The 15,993-nt window shown below is 35.4% G+C and overlaps 1 protein-coding gene and 1 pseudogene across 2 annotated transcripts in view; both read right to left on the reverse strand.

The window, feature by feature from the left end:
• LOC111335409 (terminal uridylyltransferase 4-like) overlaps positions 1-15,993 on the reverse strand; it is a 60,324-nt gene that overhangs the window by 11,008 nt on the left and 33,323 nt on the right. For both annotated transcript variants that reach the window (XM_088738471.1, XM_088738470.1), the window contains 6 exons: positions 8,834-8,923; positions 8,591-8,710; positions 7,815-7,903; positions 6,663-6,772; positions 5,181-5,231; positions 457-522 (listed from right to left, as the gene is read on the reverse strand). In XM_088738471.1, coding sequence (XP_088594597.1) covers positions 457-522; positions 5,181-5,231; positions 6,663-6,772; positions 7,815-7,903; positions 8,591-8,710; positions 8,834-8,923 — 526 coding nt within the window. The remainder of the gene's footprint in view (positions 1-456; positions 523-5,180; positions 5,232-6,662; positions 6,773-7,814; positions 7,904-8,590; positions 8,711-8,833; positions 8,924-15,993) is intronic.
• On the reverse strand, positions 11,768-14,300 carry LOC148719945 (uncharacterized; annotated as a pseudogene).

The following is a 15,993-nucleotide window of genomic DNA, read 5'->3' on the forward strand; positions in this document are numbered from 1 at the left end:
ATTTTTCTTTTACTCTCCCCCTTTGTATTCGTTTTGAATTCGCGCGTGATTTCATAAATTAACCAATCACGTCAAAAACTCCAAACTTGACAGTGAAAACTGACGTGGACATTTTTCGCGTAGTTTTGTTGTTCTTTTACGGTGTCGTTTTAGGTTGTTTTACAGTTTTGTCCGCGCAAATTTGTTACTCCCTTGTTTGGAATTTTAAGAAGTTTCGGAGTTTTTATTTTAGCTAACTGTTATGGTTCATTCAACAAGATCAATAGATATTTTCTACGGAGTTTGGACTCAAGCCTCTTTTTTCGTAAAAATACTCATAAACGGCAAGAGGTCTTATAGGCAGCGGTTAACCGCCGGTAACTGGCTTTAATGAAACCCTTGTACAGTAATGGTTTAAATAGACAGAGGAACACGATTATGTGTAATAATTATTCCACAAAGGTTATCATCACTTACCATTTTGAGGCGAGGATGTAAAATACCTAAAGCTGTTCATCCAGCAAGTAAAAAGGTAGTCGTATGCTGGAAGAAAAGGGAAATAGTCATCTTTTTGATGAAACAACAGTAATAATAACAATGGAAACTTCTTTTCTGTTTTTAAATGTACAATTGTAAATCTCACTACGTATAGGCAATTTACAAATTCTGCTTGAGATTGGCTTTATCAACACACACACAAAACTCAAAATTGCATCAAATCTGGGTTGTCCCAATTCCTATTTCTACAACAAAAGACGTAATATGTTGCTCTAATAGCTATATTTATCATTTTCTTGATTATGTAAAGTTGCTGCTTTTTGTCAATGCCTATGTCATTCATCATGCCTAAGAACGTAGAGCATTCATCTGAGAAAACGCCAAGGGAGCTCATGAAGAGATTTACAAATAATAATGACAATAATAGTTATATTTTATTAAATTTTAAATATATGTCCATAATTTACAGAAAAATGTGGAGAAAGAATTAAGCAGAAATACATTCCTAGTGGTTAAGATGCAATCAGTAACTCTTGCAGGGAGTCAGGGGTTTTAAATGAAGTCATAACAGAAGAAATATTATCTGTTTCTGATAATACAAGAAGCAAATGAGTTCTCATTTTCCTAACCAAACAAAGATGAATTCGGGCAGGCTCTAATATTTCCGATCTGTAAATCAAAATCTATCTGTCGTCTCGTGGATCTTGAGCCTCTCGACCGCTCAAGCATAGGATCGCAGAGCGTAAGACGGCGAAAGACACTTGAGGTCTTATCCACGAAATTACGCTTGAGCAACTTTCTCCCCTCTTATTTGCAACCAGCTCCGCAAGGTCCGCTGTGGTATTTGACACACTCATCCGCGATTCCACCTGTGGTCGGGAAAACTAGGGAAGTGAACTTTCTCTGTTCGATCTCCATTACTCTTTCCGTATACGAACAACTTCTTTTCTATCTCATGCTTCTTGTAGATCTGTTTTGGAGTCAAATCTCATCAAGAGTCTGCATTGGGGTGACACGCACGAACGTCAAAGAATACAGATCTCTGTCTTTCCCAAAATCCTCCCGCATGAATATTAAAACAGGCATCAGGGACTTTCTTAACGCCATAATTTAATGTCTCCACAGTGAACTTCTGAAGGACCGGCTCTACTTCCACATAATTACAGACCATCCTTAGCATCTCTGCTTCAAAGTCGCGCAGTTCGTTATGGCGTTGGATGGTAATCAAGCCCGCCGCGCTGACACACGATTGCGTGATCCACGGTACATTGAACTAACAGAGAGGCATTTTGTCTGCGCATGCGCGAGTGGAATAACTCTGTGGCGTTCGGCGCCATTTGTAGAGTTTTGACGCTTTTCTGCGAGGTTTCAACTGGACGATCGCCACCTTTTTGCAATATTTTTTGAATATGAATGGAGTATGACAAGTTCACCAACATTTCTAACTCTGGGATACTCATGGTGTTTGCTGGCTCTTCGGTTGAGGATATTTTAATGATCAAAGTGCGAACAAAGCGCGAAAAAAGCCCGAAAACTTAAAGTTTGAGATTTGATTTACTGAAGATGAAAATGTACACACGAGACAACAAACTTTAAGTCTTAAGATGTTGGTGTTTTATTTTTTTGAATCACAAAGCTGTATGTGGAGACAAACGTGAGATATTTGATCCGGAAAAAGATGGAAATTTTGATTTTGATCTTATTTTACTTGAACTTCGAAGTAAAATTGCGTTAATTTCGAGGTGGCCCCCAAGCATCAAATCACTTTATATAATATCGTCTTTTCTTTCTCTTAAAGTCATATAAGACACAAGGCTTTAAAAAATGTTCCAGCTTCAGGATTAAGTTGCTCTTACTACAACCCTCGGCGAATTAGTTTTCGGAAGGTTTTGGTGGATTTTCCAAGTCATGACCTAAAACCGTCTTTGGCCTTTTTGCTCTCGAAGTCTGTTGTACATGGTAGGTAGGCATGTTTCTCAACAACGGTTGTGGTCTTACCTCAATCAACTAAGGTTTTGGGTTATTTTTTTACTGTGTTTTGGAGGTAATTTTTATTATTGCCTTTTCGAGCTTCATGTGCTAACTAGAGAAAAAACTTCGGTAAAGCTTATTTATCAATTGGCCCCCAAATCCCTCACTATTGTCAGTTAATTGTTTATCTATCTAACTCTCGGTCTAACTAGTCCATTTACCTCAAAAAATGGGTGGGCTTTGTCTCACGAGTAAAACTGGTGCCGTTTTCTTCACGTTCATGTGTTATTCAAAACGAATGGCGTCAGCTGTATTCTGTCCTGTTCATTTCAGCAGAATGTTTTACCATGCGAAATAAATTTTAAGACGAAGTGCACAATGAATTTAAAACCAGCTTAGTTCTATTTCACTTTGCCGTATGTGTCATGATCTTGAAGTTTTTATTTCTCGAGATTGATGATGGGAATTAACTGTTATGTTCCCTTCTGTTTAAGGTAATGTGAAGTGACCCAATAAATGGTACTATAGACAGAATGGATGGCTGTGACACTTACTGTGGCTAGCTGTTATTCAAGAGTTTGTCATTACTCTCAGAAGCTTACTTCTTGTTTAAATTATCAGTCTTTTGTTCTCTGTACACAACTTGCCCAGATTAATATGCTATATAGGAATATGTCTACTCTATTTGTAACGGTAAAATTACCATTAAAGTTTTCAGAAGTTTTGTCCAGATTTCAGGGAAAATGAATGTGAGTAGTGATTAGTTATATTCCTTAAGAGTGTTTAAGCTTCCAGAATAAGAGCTAATAAATTTCTTGAGTGATTCATCCATGATTTGTCTCTTGTGAAATTGGCACAGCCAAACCCTCCTGGCAAATGTCTATAAATTTCTTTAACTTCAGTCTTATTTCTCTAAAATCTAATAGCAGTAAATCTTACATTTTCACAAAGAGGTCAACAAAATCTCCTCATTATTTTAATCTGACTTCATTCAGTCTTGTTCCCAGGGGATACAAGTCTTGGGAAATAATTTGGTTTTTGTCCTCATTGATACTATCAGCTGTACAAAAAAAGTCAATAAAAACACTAATGTGGCCTTGAATTACTTTAAAATATTTTAGAAGTCCGAGCTTTCACCGCTCAACGGCATCGTCAGGGACGGATAAGATAAAATACTCCACGAGGGCTGAATAAAAGGGAGAGAAGTGTCACTATAGTAATGAGCTAGTGTCACTGTGATTGATCAGCTGGACAGGTTCTCATCAAATTGTCAGATAACTCTTATAATTTAATAGGTTGAAAAGTAAGGTTGCAAAGTGTGTATCTGATGATTTTGGGGAGTAAGGATAGATGAAGTCGAATATAATTTTTATTGGGATAATAATTGATGTAGTTAACTATTACTATTACAACTGGAGGCTCAAGATGTTATTTGATTTTATTCACATTTAGGCAACAGGCTGGTATTTCTTTTTTTGTTCACACCTCTCCAGTTATGGTGCAATTCTCATCTGTTGAGGTTTATTAAGACTAGGACGCTTCCATCTAAGTTACAGAGGGAAAAATGACAAGAAAAGTTGTCTCGAGAGCTCGTTCCCCTATTGTTTTCCGACGAATTTTCCTCCTTCACTTCCTTCGCGGGAAACCCTAACCGGCGCGTAGCAGCGGTTATTCGCTTCAAACAAAAATTTACTGAACATGCGCAGAAAAATTGCCTCTCTGTGACAGTGAAATTAATAAATTGTACTTAGTTGCCAAGCCTTTGATTTGGCTGAAGGTGACCCTTGTTGTTATAGAGACTAGTATCTAAATAAAATGATAACAGAGTAATTTGCATTTGAAAGGCAGCAACGTTTGTATCATAACAAGGTCACCCTTAGCCTCACTCCTGTTCAAAGTTTAGCAACCAAGTACACAAATGTAAAATTGACTCAAAGGCTTACCAACCAAGCACACAAACGTAAAATTAAATGTAGAAACCAAATAACAACAGAACAGCAGTTAAGGTTACCGTGCACCTTCAGGGGTGTCTCGCGTGCAAGCGATGTTGCGCGTCCGGTTTAAACTGTAGATATCTAAACCCCTGTATCAAATTAAAGCTTATAGGACTGGCTATCAGACTATACCAAAAACTTTGAAAACAATGAATTGTCGAATTTTTCACAACTTCTAAATGCGAGCGCCTGAATCACCTTTTAAGAGCTACAAGTCAAAGGGAATTTGTTCCATTGCTCTCAAATTTTGACGGTAGCTAGTTTTATATATAAACAACAAAAACGTGTCTCCGAATTTTTTATTTCTAAATACTTTTTTTCAAGAGCGATTTTTGTACGATCACTCCACATTTTTTTAATCCTATTTCAAAAATGTTCTGTAACTTTTCACTGAAATTTTAATATGGCAAATCGCAAACACGTTTTTTAGCGCTTTGGCCCCGGAAACGGAGGAACACATTAAATAAGCGAAAAACAAAATTCGCTTTGACATGTAACGTTCAAAAGGTGATTCGGGTGCTCGCATTTAGAAGTTGTGAAAAATTCGACAATTCACTTTTTTTCAAAATTTTTGATATAGTCTGACAGCCAGTCCTATAAGCTTTAATTTGGTATAGGGGTTTAGATATCTACAGTTTAAACCGGACGCGCTACATCGCTTGCACGCGAGACACCCCTGAAGGTGCACGGTAACCTTAAAGCTAACTAAAAAAAAAGGTAGAGCTAAAAAAGTCATACCTCTGTTGCTACGTAATGACAAAGCAACGTTCCGCTTGGTAGAAAAAGGATCTATAAATTAAACAAAGAAAACATTCAAGATTACCTCATACTTCTTACTAGCTACGTTCAAGGTCTGTATTGTAAATCACAGATCAAGTTTTTCTGCTAGCATTTAAAAAAAGGTAAAAGAGAATAGTCAATTGCAAATTGGTCCAAAGCATACACAGTAGGAAGACTTGCTGTTTGTCAAGAGTAAAGAAGAACAGTGCTATTGTACGGCTTAAGAACAATTTTAAATGCAGGCGCTAAGAAAACGTAGGATGATCTGATACCAAGTTTTCCATACTATCATCTTAAGACTTGTATGACAGACAGCAAGGAGAATTACTAATGAGATCCTAAGAGTGAAAAGGTTAAGAGGGGACCTATGTGATTGTGTTTCCTTGTGCTGCTTATAGTTAAGTAATCAAAGTTTTGAAAGAGATAATGAACGTATGATGATAATGATAGCATCAATGCTATCATAACAGCAAAGGTGTTGTACGTATTCCCTGATTCTTGTATTTAAATCGACTAACGGGATAGCCCTACAATATATTTCTAGTTTTTTTAAACCAAGAACCACTGGATGTAACTTAAGAAGTAAGGGTGCGAATGTAGAGTAAGTATCATATAATAGCTCTTTTGCACATAATTCGCTCTCCTACATTGTATCTCATTAATGGAATAATTAGTTCTTATTAACCGAGGGAGAGGTCTGTATGGGAGAATCTTGACTGAGGTCGCCAGTACAGACCGAACGCAGTGAGGTCTGTACCAGCGACCGAGCCAGCGATTCTCCCAAACAGACCAGCGATTCTCCCAAACATTCTACCAGCGATTCTCCCAAACAGACCTCTCGCTCGGTTAATGACAGTGTTTATTATATGGCTGTCTTATATGCCAATTTTTTATATTCTTTGTACCTTTTTTTTCTAGACTGGTCTAGATGCTGGTCTAGATGGGAAAATCTAGACCGCTTTCAAAATTGATTTCAGCCAATCAAATTCGTGAATACGGTAGTTCCCAGTCCTTGTGAGACAAAGCCATGTAATAAATTGAAAAACTAAATCTAACAAAGCAAGTCTATCTCCAAATTTCAAAGGAGACTAAGTCATACTGATTTTACAGGTGGCTTCTGTCACTCCTGCCTATGAATTTGATTGATCATTTTTATTCCTATATACTTTTCATAGTCTAACACAATTATACACTCTATTAGGATCCTCGTATATTTTACATACTATCTTATATAGATTACGTTTTATTTTTAACTAATATTCTTACTTATTTCTTTGGTTTTTTTCGTGTCGTGTGTTTTATACATGACCCTTGTTGCTCAGAAAATGGGACGACCACTTACCATGTCATCAACAATAAATAAATAATTACATTATTACATTATTATTACATTATTACATTTTATAGATCATTACATCACATCTGAAATGATAAGCATACCTTCCATTGCTATCCTACGATGACCCCATTTTTTATCTTCTCTTTTGACAGGCCGTGGATCCTTGATGGAAATCGCCAGATTTGGAAAATCAAACTCAATACAGTAAAACCTGAGAATTAAAATAAGCCCATTTTAATCATAATCTCTTGAAGTTGACCGTTGAGAAGAGCAGAAATATATCTGGACTGTTATAGAGTGCAGACGGTAAGATTACAAATCTGGAATCAATCCCGGGCCAAGTCGCTGCATCGTGTTCTTGGGGGAAGGCTCTCCACTATTACAGTGCCTCTCCCCCCTGGAGTATAAATTGGCACCAGCAAACTTTCTTAGGAAACTGGGAAAAAGCTGCTGTGGGGGGGGGGGGGGGTAGGTAACCTGTAATAGACAACTATTCCTTTCAAGTGAAGCAACAATACTCTAATTGCTCCCTAGTATGGAAACCGAGACAAACTCTGACTAGGTAAGTGTTTAACCGCCGCCTGGTTAGCTCAATTGGGAGAGCGCCGGACTGCTGTGCGGGAGGTCGAGAGTTCAATACCGGCCGGACCAACACTCAGGGTCTTAAAATTAATTGAGAAGAATGTGCTTCCTTTCTTTAACATCAAGAAATGGTTAGATATTCTAGTCTTCTCGGATAGGGACGAATAAATGGAGGTCCCGTCTCCTGCAGGGTTTGGGTAGGAGACGTTAATTTCGCACGCATGAGATTACTGTGTGATGGATATCCTCCCTGGGGTGGGTTGGGTGGTTAGATGAAATCGCTACGGACTAAACACGGCTGCCAGAGGCGCCTGTCTGATTTCAACCTTAAAATTGTAACTAAACACGTATGTTGTTTAGAGAAATAGAGACCTTTACCTTTACCTTTACTAAGCTTGAGAGCAGATTAACCCTTCTTCTAATTGGGAAGGACACCAATACTGACCATCAACTTTGTTGAGTTTTGTCTCTTCATTTTCTTGGGCTGAGGATCCAAGAACTAACTTGGACATATAGGTCTGCTCATGGGTGATAGCTTCTTTACAGCTGTAGCTAAGTATTACTTTTTTAAGGTTAGTTTTGGCCAGTTCCAAAATGTAAATCTTTGTGATAAAAGTAACATGTTACTTGGAAACAATACAGTATATAATGTTTTGAAACTCTATTCTCACCTAAAAAGCTGATACCACAGTGTTCCAATCTCTTCTTGATTCTCACTAACAAAGTTTTCAGCGGCTTTTTGGTTAACTTCGTCAATTGCCTGGAAAACAAAATCCTTAGTTTTCAGTAACAATTCCTTCACAGATTGAAAATTTAGGAAGATACACAGAAAAGAATGTAAGGAAATTGTAGCAGTTCAGAACTTTGAATTAAAGGGGTAAGTTTCTAAAGAAACTCTTCATTTGCTATGACAAAGGGCTAACACTAGAAACATCAGCCTAGAAACTCTTTTACAGTGGGCAATTTTTAACTCAATCAACTCACTTGATAACTAAAGACAAACCTGTCTTGTTCAGAACTTTGATTGGTTAGCTATAGGCAGCACAAGGTAACACAATCACATAGGTCCCCTCTGAACCTTTTCACTCCTAGGATCTCATTAGTAATTCTTCTTACTGTCTGTCATGCAAGTCTTAAGAAGTTAGTACGGAGAATTTGGTATTGGATCAACTACACTGTATCAATCCCCTGATTGACACTTTTCGTTAGTGTCATCACTAGAATGTCTCTCTCGGTCAGCCATGGGTATTAAAGGCTTAAAATTTTGTCTTGACTGCCTGACATACGAGGACCAACTTTGCTGTTGTCAAGCTTTCAGGTTTGCTTATGTTCTTTTTTGTTCCAAGCACACTCCCATAATTCTTAAACAGACAAGTATACTATTCAAACTAGCTTGGATTCAATTTAGCCTTGAGTAATTTTTAAACTACCACAGAAATGGACTTACCTCATGTGGTGCCCATGTAGGAAGAACTGGGGGCTTTGTCACTTGTAGGAACTGAATCACCATCAGAGCCATAGAGTACCCTGGTAAGCCTCCCTCTGATTGACAGTCAATGCTACAAATCTAACACAAGAAAAAACAGAGTAAAACAGCTAGGTAACCAAACTTGCAGTGAACCAATGTTAAAATTTGGAATTAAAGAGTAAAAACCAAATTGGTGAAAAAGGAGATGTCAAGCAAACTCACCCTTGCCCAGTAACGTAGGCCCACAACCAACTTGTGGACGCGAGAATCAGCATCACAGTACTTCTTCAACAAGCAGCTAGTCTTGGAAGCCTTAAGGAAATGATCAGTTACCCATAGATTAATTGTATGTCTCATTAAACTGATCATCTCTGAGTAGTTTTAAAGGGGATAAAAAACAGTAGAAACCACAAAATATACTTTGAATCTATAACAGTTAACTTGGCTCAGAATACAGTTTTTTTTTTGTGCCTTGTCTCTTTCAAGTTGCCCAAAGTACATGTCTACATGTTGAGGCTTAGAGAAAGAGAAAGATGTTTTCCTTGTTGTCACAAGCATGGGCTAAAGAAAATATTCTGAGTTCCCATGAGGAATTGAACTTTAGACTCTTTTACAAAGTTAATATATAACATGAGTCCCACGTACTACTAGGATTGGCAACGTTGATAGCCTCATGTTTTGTAAATAGAAGGATAGTAAGTTTTAGGCTTCGTAAAGAAATACAGGGAGATGTTTTTCATCTTGTCAGGAGTGTGGGACAAAGAAAAAATTCTGAGTCCTCATGAGGAATTGAACCTCAGACCTTTGGATTAAGTGCTCTGATGCTCTACAACAGAGCCACAAAGACTCTACAGTGAGCAAGGCCCATTACAAAGTTGATATAAGTTGACGCTTACTTAAAATCTTGAATTAAATATATTGTTTCCAGCAGTATAGTAAATGGGGGTGCCAGCACATTCCACATTTTGTGCCAAGTCGTGGCCAGGCGAGCTCTCACGCAAGCACAATAATTAATTTTTCAAAAGCTGACTCATCAAAATTTCAAATTGGCGGATAAAACTGGTTCAAACTGGGTCAAACCGGTTTTTTAAATATCTTACCATAATTTGTAATAAATCAATGTAAATGGCTTGTAAATCCTTGAGAGGAACCCAGCTGTTGAAATCATCATCATAACCTTTCCATTTAACCAAAGCTTGTTTATTCTTATGACCTCTCTTTATCACTTTATCAATTCTAAATATTTCTTGTTTAGCCTTCAATAATTCAGACTCATAGAAACTACCTTTGATTTCTTCATTATTTAAATCCCATCATCGATAGGTAATTGGATTTGTGTACTGTATTTTATCAATAGTGAATATCTCTTCTGTCCAATTTGGAGTATAGCCTTTATCGAACAACTGTCTTTTGTATTTTGATATACGAACCTTATCACCAATTTTGTATTTTGGTTTTTGTTTTAATGTGTTGATGTCACCATACAGATTAAAATAGACTATTCCTTTATTCTTTTTATTAGATGCTTCAGTAGGTGTCATTTTTATTGAATTTGTTTGGTATCATTATACTGAATTTTGGCAAAATGTCAAGATATTGGGTATTTCCTTGGATAGTAAACTGTTTCCACATCTTGGTTTTAATTGTACGATTCCAACGTTCAACAACAGATGATTTCTCTTCATTTTCAGTTGAGTAAAATTTAACATTATTTTTATTCAGCAATTCTTCAACATGTTTATTGTAAAATTCTTTACCTTTGTCAGTCCATAAGAACTCTGGCTTTCTTCCTTCTTTGAAAATGGTTTTAAAAGCTTGGCTTATGGATTCACCCTTTTTGTCTTTCAAAGGTGCAATCCAACCGTATTTACTGAATACATCAATAACCATAAGAAGATATCGATAGCCTTCGTTCCATTTACTGAATTTCTGCATTTCAACCAAATCTGCAGCCCATATTTCATCAATGTGATTTGCAATTATACGCCGCCGAGTAAAGTTACGCTTGATGGGTTTGTGTAATTCATCAGCTAATTTTGCTTGCCAGTTTAATTCACTCGACAGCTTTTTCCGTTTTTTTACTTCTTTTGTTTTACACCAAGACCTAATGTTTGTTTAGTATTAATTAAGAATCGAGCGGTTTGTCCCCATTTTGGCATCAGTCTCCATAAGGTATTTGATCTAATGATTTAACCATTTGACAATCACAATCACCTTTGTTTTTACCCGTATGATAAGCGGCTATTTCATCGACTTTATTATAACGTTTGACAATCCATTGTATGACTTCACCGGTGTTTTTATCATAAACTAACTGCTGATCGAGCGGATTGTAAGGTCCCATATATTTATATTGAGGAGGAGTCCATCCACCTTTTGGTTTTGGTAACTTACCAATCATTTTATGAATGTCAAAAGCACCGCCTTTATAAAGTGGATTAGTTGGATCATAAACACCTTGTGGTGAATACATTTCCATTGGATACCATTGTGAATAATCAATGTTACCACCGCTTATCTTTTTACTCAAATCATTCGTAAAGCTGTCAAGAGCTTGATCAAGACATTTATTTGCTGTTTGTTTTAATTATTTTATTCTTAGCATAATCTGATTTGATAGCTTTTGCAGCACCTTGTCGAGCAAGATAAGCTCCACTGTTAGCTAATCCTTTGAGAACCATTTCACCAATTGAATGACTGTTTCCTATATCAAACAATGCTCCACCTGATTTATTTTTAATGAATTTAGTTTTGGTTATACCACATTCAGCACAAGTGCACTTTAACATCATTCTGCCATTTTTAGCTGGTTCATATCTTTCACTTCCTGGAACACATTCTGTAAATTTTTTCTGCTTTACACAATAAGACCTCATATATAAATATGTTATATTACTGATGTAACTTATTTATTTTTAACGAATTTAGTTTTGGTCATACCACATTCAGCACATTTGCACTTTTAAAACATCATTCTGCCATTTTTAGCTGGTTCATATCTTTCACTTCCTGGAACACACTCTGTTTGTTTCATCTGCTTAACACAATAAGTCTTCATATATATGAATTATATTAATCTTTTGAAATAATTTTCAATGAATTTGTCGTTTTTAATTGTGTCATTTATATCAAACACTTCAAGAAGATCTTGATATGATTTACCTTTTTTCATTTCACTTAAGAAATACAAACAAAAACAACCACAAGTAGTTGTCATTAAATTTTGAATTTGATTATCTTGATGAAGAAGAGTGAGGTTCTTTTTTTTTTGCATGATTAACTATTTCTTGAAATGGTGGCATTCCAAATGAATCGAAATAATTAATGACATTATCTTTAACGAAAGTTGTTACCCAATGTGATCCAGGCATGTAAGATGGATGAAGATTATAAATGAAAAGAGTTTGTTTGTGATTATGTGGTACTTTTTGGTCTCTACTTAAAACGTTATTTATTGGAATTTTTAGATATTTACACCATTCAAGAAGATCGAAATGTGTCATAGGAATTGCTTTATGAAATTGTGGTTTTACAAAATTGATTCTAGTATTGGAATTGAATTGAACGGACTGTTTGGTCCTAGAAGCAATCCTTGGCCTTTTTTTGTTCTTTTGTTTTTACCTCTACCAACTCGACTATTTGGCCAACTTCCGATAAATGGAGGAGGTATTTGAGGCATATAAGCACCTAATCGTGGAGCTCCTTTACCACCATTTAGCGGTGGTCCTCCCATTCGTGGTGCTCCTTTACCAGAAATTATATTCTTGACCAAATCAATAGCCATTGAAATACCAATTGAAGCAAGAATAGTACCAATTCCTGATCCCATTTGAGTCTTTGTTGGTTTGATATGAACGTCTTGACCTGTTTGTAAAGTAATTAAAATATCTCTTTTCTATTTTTCAGTTAATAAATGTTTGTATTGAATGAGTTGACTTATTTTATTCTGTGGAATCAGAAAACCACCTGTTTGAACACCTCTTCCAGATATCGCTTTAACCAATTGAGAAGCTCCTTCACTAGCCAATCCACTAAGAGCAGACAAACCTAATGTCTTTCCAACAGTTGGTAAAAGAGTTCTTCCCAAACTAAGTATTGATGTTAAAAGGCTGCCTCCAACTTGGTTTCTGATGTTTGTTTTAGAAAGTTTTATATCCATACCTTTTTCATTTGTTTGCTTTTTTGATATCTTTTTACTACTGTTGTTGGAACAAATAGTTTATCATTTCCTGCCATTGCGTTTGAGGATAATCTTAATGTTATTGACTCTTTGTTTTTGTAAGCTTTACCTAGATTCTCTTTTGATTTGGTGATAGTTTAACGTTGATTTCATATAATTGTGTTATATCTTATATAATATACGTTATACAATTTATATTGTAAAACATATTCAGTTAAAAACAAATTATTCAATTTAACCATATATGAATTATATTATTTACACAATCAACAATTCATTTCCGACTTGGTTTATGATTACTTCTTTATCATATAGCACAACAGCATTAACTCTGTAAGCACTATCAGCAGCTGCTTGAGCATTCAGTTTATATCTAAAATTAAGCCTTTTAGGATCTTTTGTGACCTTTTCAGTTTGGCAAGTGAGATCGAAATAGATAACTCCGAAAAGAGTATCAAAATTACTTGGATTAAGCTGTGTTCCTCAATTGTCATCATTCTGTCGCATTGTGTATTTCATTACATCATCAAATATTCTCATTTTAGATTCAGCATCATATTCAATTTCTGGATAAAATGTATTAGAACCATTTTCTAAACAACACATTGACATTTCCTCTATCCACATTGATGTTAAAAGTGTCATATTCATAGGGATTAGCATCTTGATTATGGTCTTTATTACGTTGAAGAAATACAAAGACATACTTTACATTATCAATGGTTGGTGATATCTAAAAAAATTCTGTTGATCTGGTTTCAGCTGATGCTTCAAACATTTCTTGTTTATAAACCATTGATTAACTTTCATGAAGTTTGACAGAAACTGTTGATAAAGAGTATCTTTTGGAATCAATCTTGGAACCCATAAAAGGAATCGATTGATAACAACACGACCGTCATCAGCAGCAGCCGCTTTCCAGACTAGATTTGCATCACTTAACAGTGTTAAAGTGAATTGTAACTGCATTGGAGGTAACATGCGATCTTCAAGCTCTTCAAAAAATGAATAACGGTTTAGAGGAATGTCTACATTCACATTATTGTTTCCAGTTGTCAACAATCGTCGAGCTTCAAATCCAATGTTTTGATTTGCATTAGCTATTCTGTGGTCTGCATCAAGGTACCGTAAACTATTTTTAGCAACACTTCTTGAGTAATCATCACTGCATTCTAGCAAATTCTTCAAATTTATAACTTTGTGGAGATTATCAGTATCATAAACGATTTTACCTCCACTTTTAATAGTCACCTGCTGAATCAATGAATGAGCACCATTTATTACTGTTGCACGATCTCTGTAAGCAGTACCATCAGCTAGCTTTTGAAGTTGGAATTGGACCTCAAAATAAGCATTGTACCAGTCGAAGAAACTACTTCGGTCGTTGATGCTGAATTTGTAACCAACTTTAGATTGCGCCTGACCATTAGCTGGCATGCGAATAACATCATCTAGCTGTATTCTGGTTAATTCATTTCACTGTAAATATTCATTTGTTCTGAATGACATTATATTTATAAGTTAGATTATTTTAACGTCTTGAACCCCTACCACTTATTAAACGATTTAGAATCATATCAGTTGACTCTTCTTGTTTTTTGCTTTTTGGAATTATTTGTTTTATTGGTGTCATCGTAGGACTTTTTTGAGTGATAACATTTGGTATTTGTGGTGCAGTTTTTGATTTAGGTGTTTGAGGAGCTGTTTTTGCTCCATGTAATTTCTTCATTATATAATCACCTGATTTTTGAGAAACAGCTTTTCCAAAACGTTCTCCAGCATGTGAAACACCTGCATTAAGAGCTTTCTTAGCAAATGGTTTGGCTACATTTTTAAATAAGGCTGATGCAAGATTTTATTGGTTTGAACAATTTATCAATCATTATACCAGTTCCATTGTGTTTATAGACAAAACGGCCTAATTTGGATGATAAATGTTTTTTAACTCAATTGATTCATTATATTAATCAGTTATATTAATTTAGTTTATTGGTTTTAATAGCAATGAAAAAGCTGTGTCTTGTCCACTTAAATCAATAATTCTTCGTGTTCTATCTGTGATATAGACGCAAATGTTTGATATTTTCTTTTTGTTGATTGGACTATAAGTGACTCTTTGTGGTTCAAGAGTGAAACTGTATGATGGTTTAAGTACACTTGTACTAAAGCTGTAGATTATGTCTGTTTCTTGACCATCTGCCATACTCTCATCAATGATATCACAATGAACATTTAGAAGATCAGTGTCTTGTGATAAATGGGGAATTTTTGGACCAACATGAGTTCCAGAACTTAGAACAACTTTTTCAAAACCAATAAGCTCATTAAAAGTACTACCTTTAAGATCAAGCTTATAAAATTTGGCTAGTGTTATTTCCACTCGAAAAATTGTATTATCAAACTCTAATGTTATGGGATAAGTGTTATTAACTTTTGTTTGAGGTGTAATGTAATCGTTGAAATTGGTATAATTCCACACACCAGCTGCAGCTGGTGGAGTGATTTCAGTGAAAGTTGTACCGTTATCTTTACTATATTTAAGCTTCTGGTTAATTGGTGAACTGTTAACATTAAACCAAGTGAAACTCATATTTATGATTCTGTTATTCCAATAATTATAACATACTCACGATTGTCTCTGAGAGTTATAGGTTGAACAAAATTAGTTGTAAATCTGATGGTTTTCCAGATTTGTTGTTGTAAGATGTTAAAACACATTCTCTTTCCATTATATATTATAACTACAGTATATCTTGAAATAACTCTTTACAATTTTGTTTCTTTGGTTCTTATTGATTGCTGATATCCTAAGAAGAGTATCAAGAATAGCTTGACCTGCGTTTCTCATTTGGATACTTGTATTGCCAGCTGTCATTTCACCAAATATAATTTCAAGTTTTTTCAAAAGATGTTTGGGATCATCAAAAAAACATAACATTACCTCTTTTTGTTTTCTTCTTAAACCTTGTCCAAGCATTGTTTTTCTTCTTGTTTCATAATGCTTTATATACTGATTTAATACTCTTCTTGCATCATCAATTTGTTTGTTTCTTAATTGTCTTTCTGCTGAAGATATTTACCCTTTTTTCAATGCTAAAGTTACTTGTGTTTTTTAACCTTTTAGTTTATTTCTCATTTTATCTGCCTTATAAATAACCTTATCAAGAAATTTTCTGCTTCGTTGTGGATTCATTATATCTTG

This window comes from Stylophora pistillata, chromosome 11 (assembly GCF_964205215.1).
Source record: "Stylophora pistillata chromosome 11, jaStyPist1.2, whole genome shotgun sequence".
In the NCBI taxonomy this organism is placed as follows: domain Eukaryota; kingdom Metazoa; phylum Cnidaria; class Anthozoa; order Scleractinia; family Pocilloporidae; genus Stylophora; species Stylophora pistillata.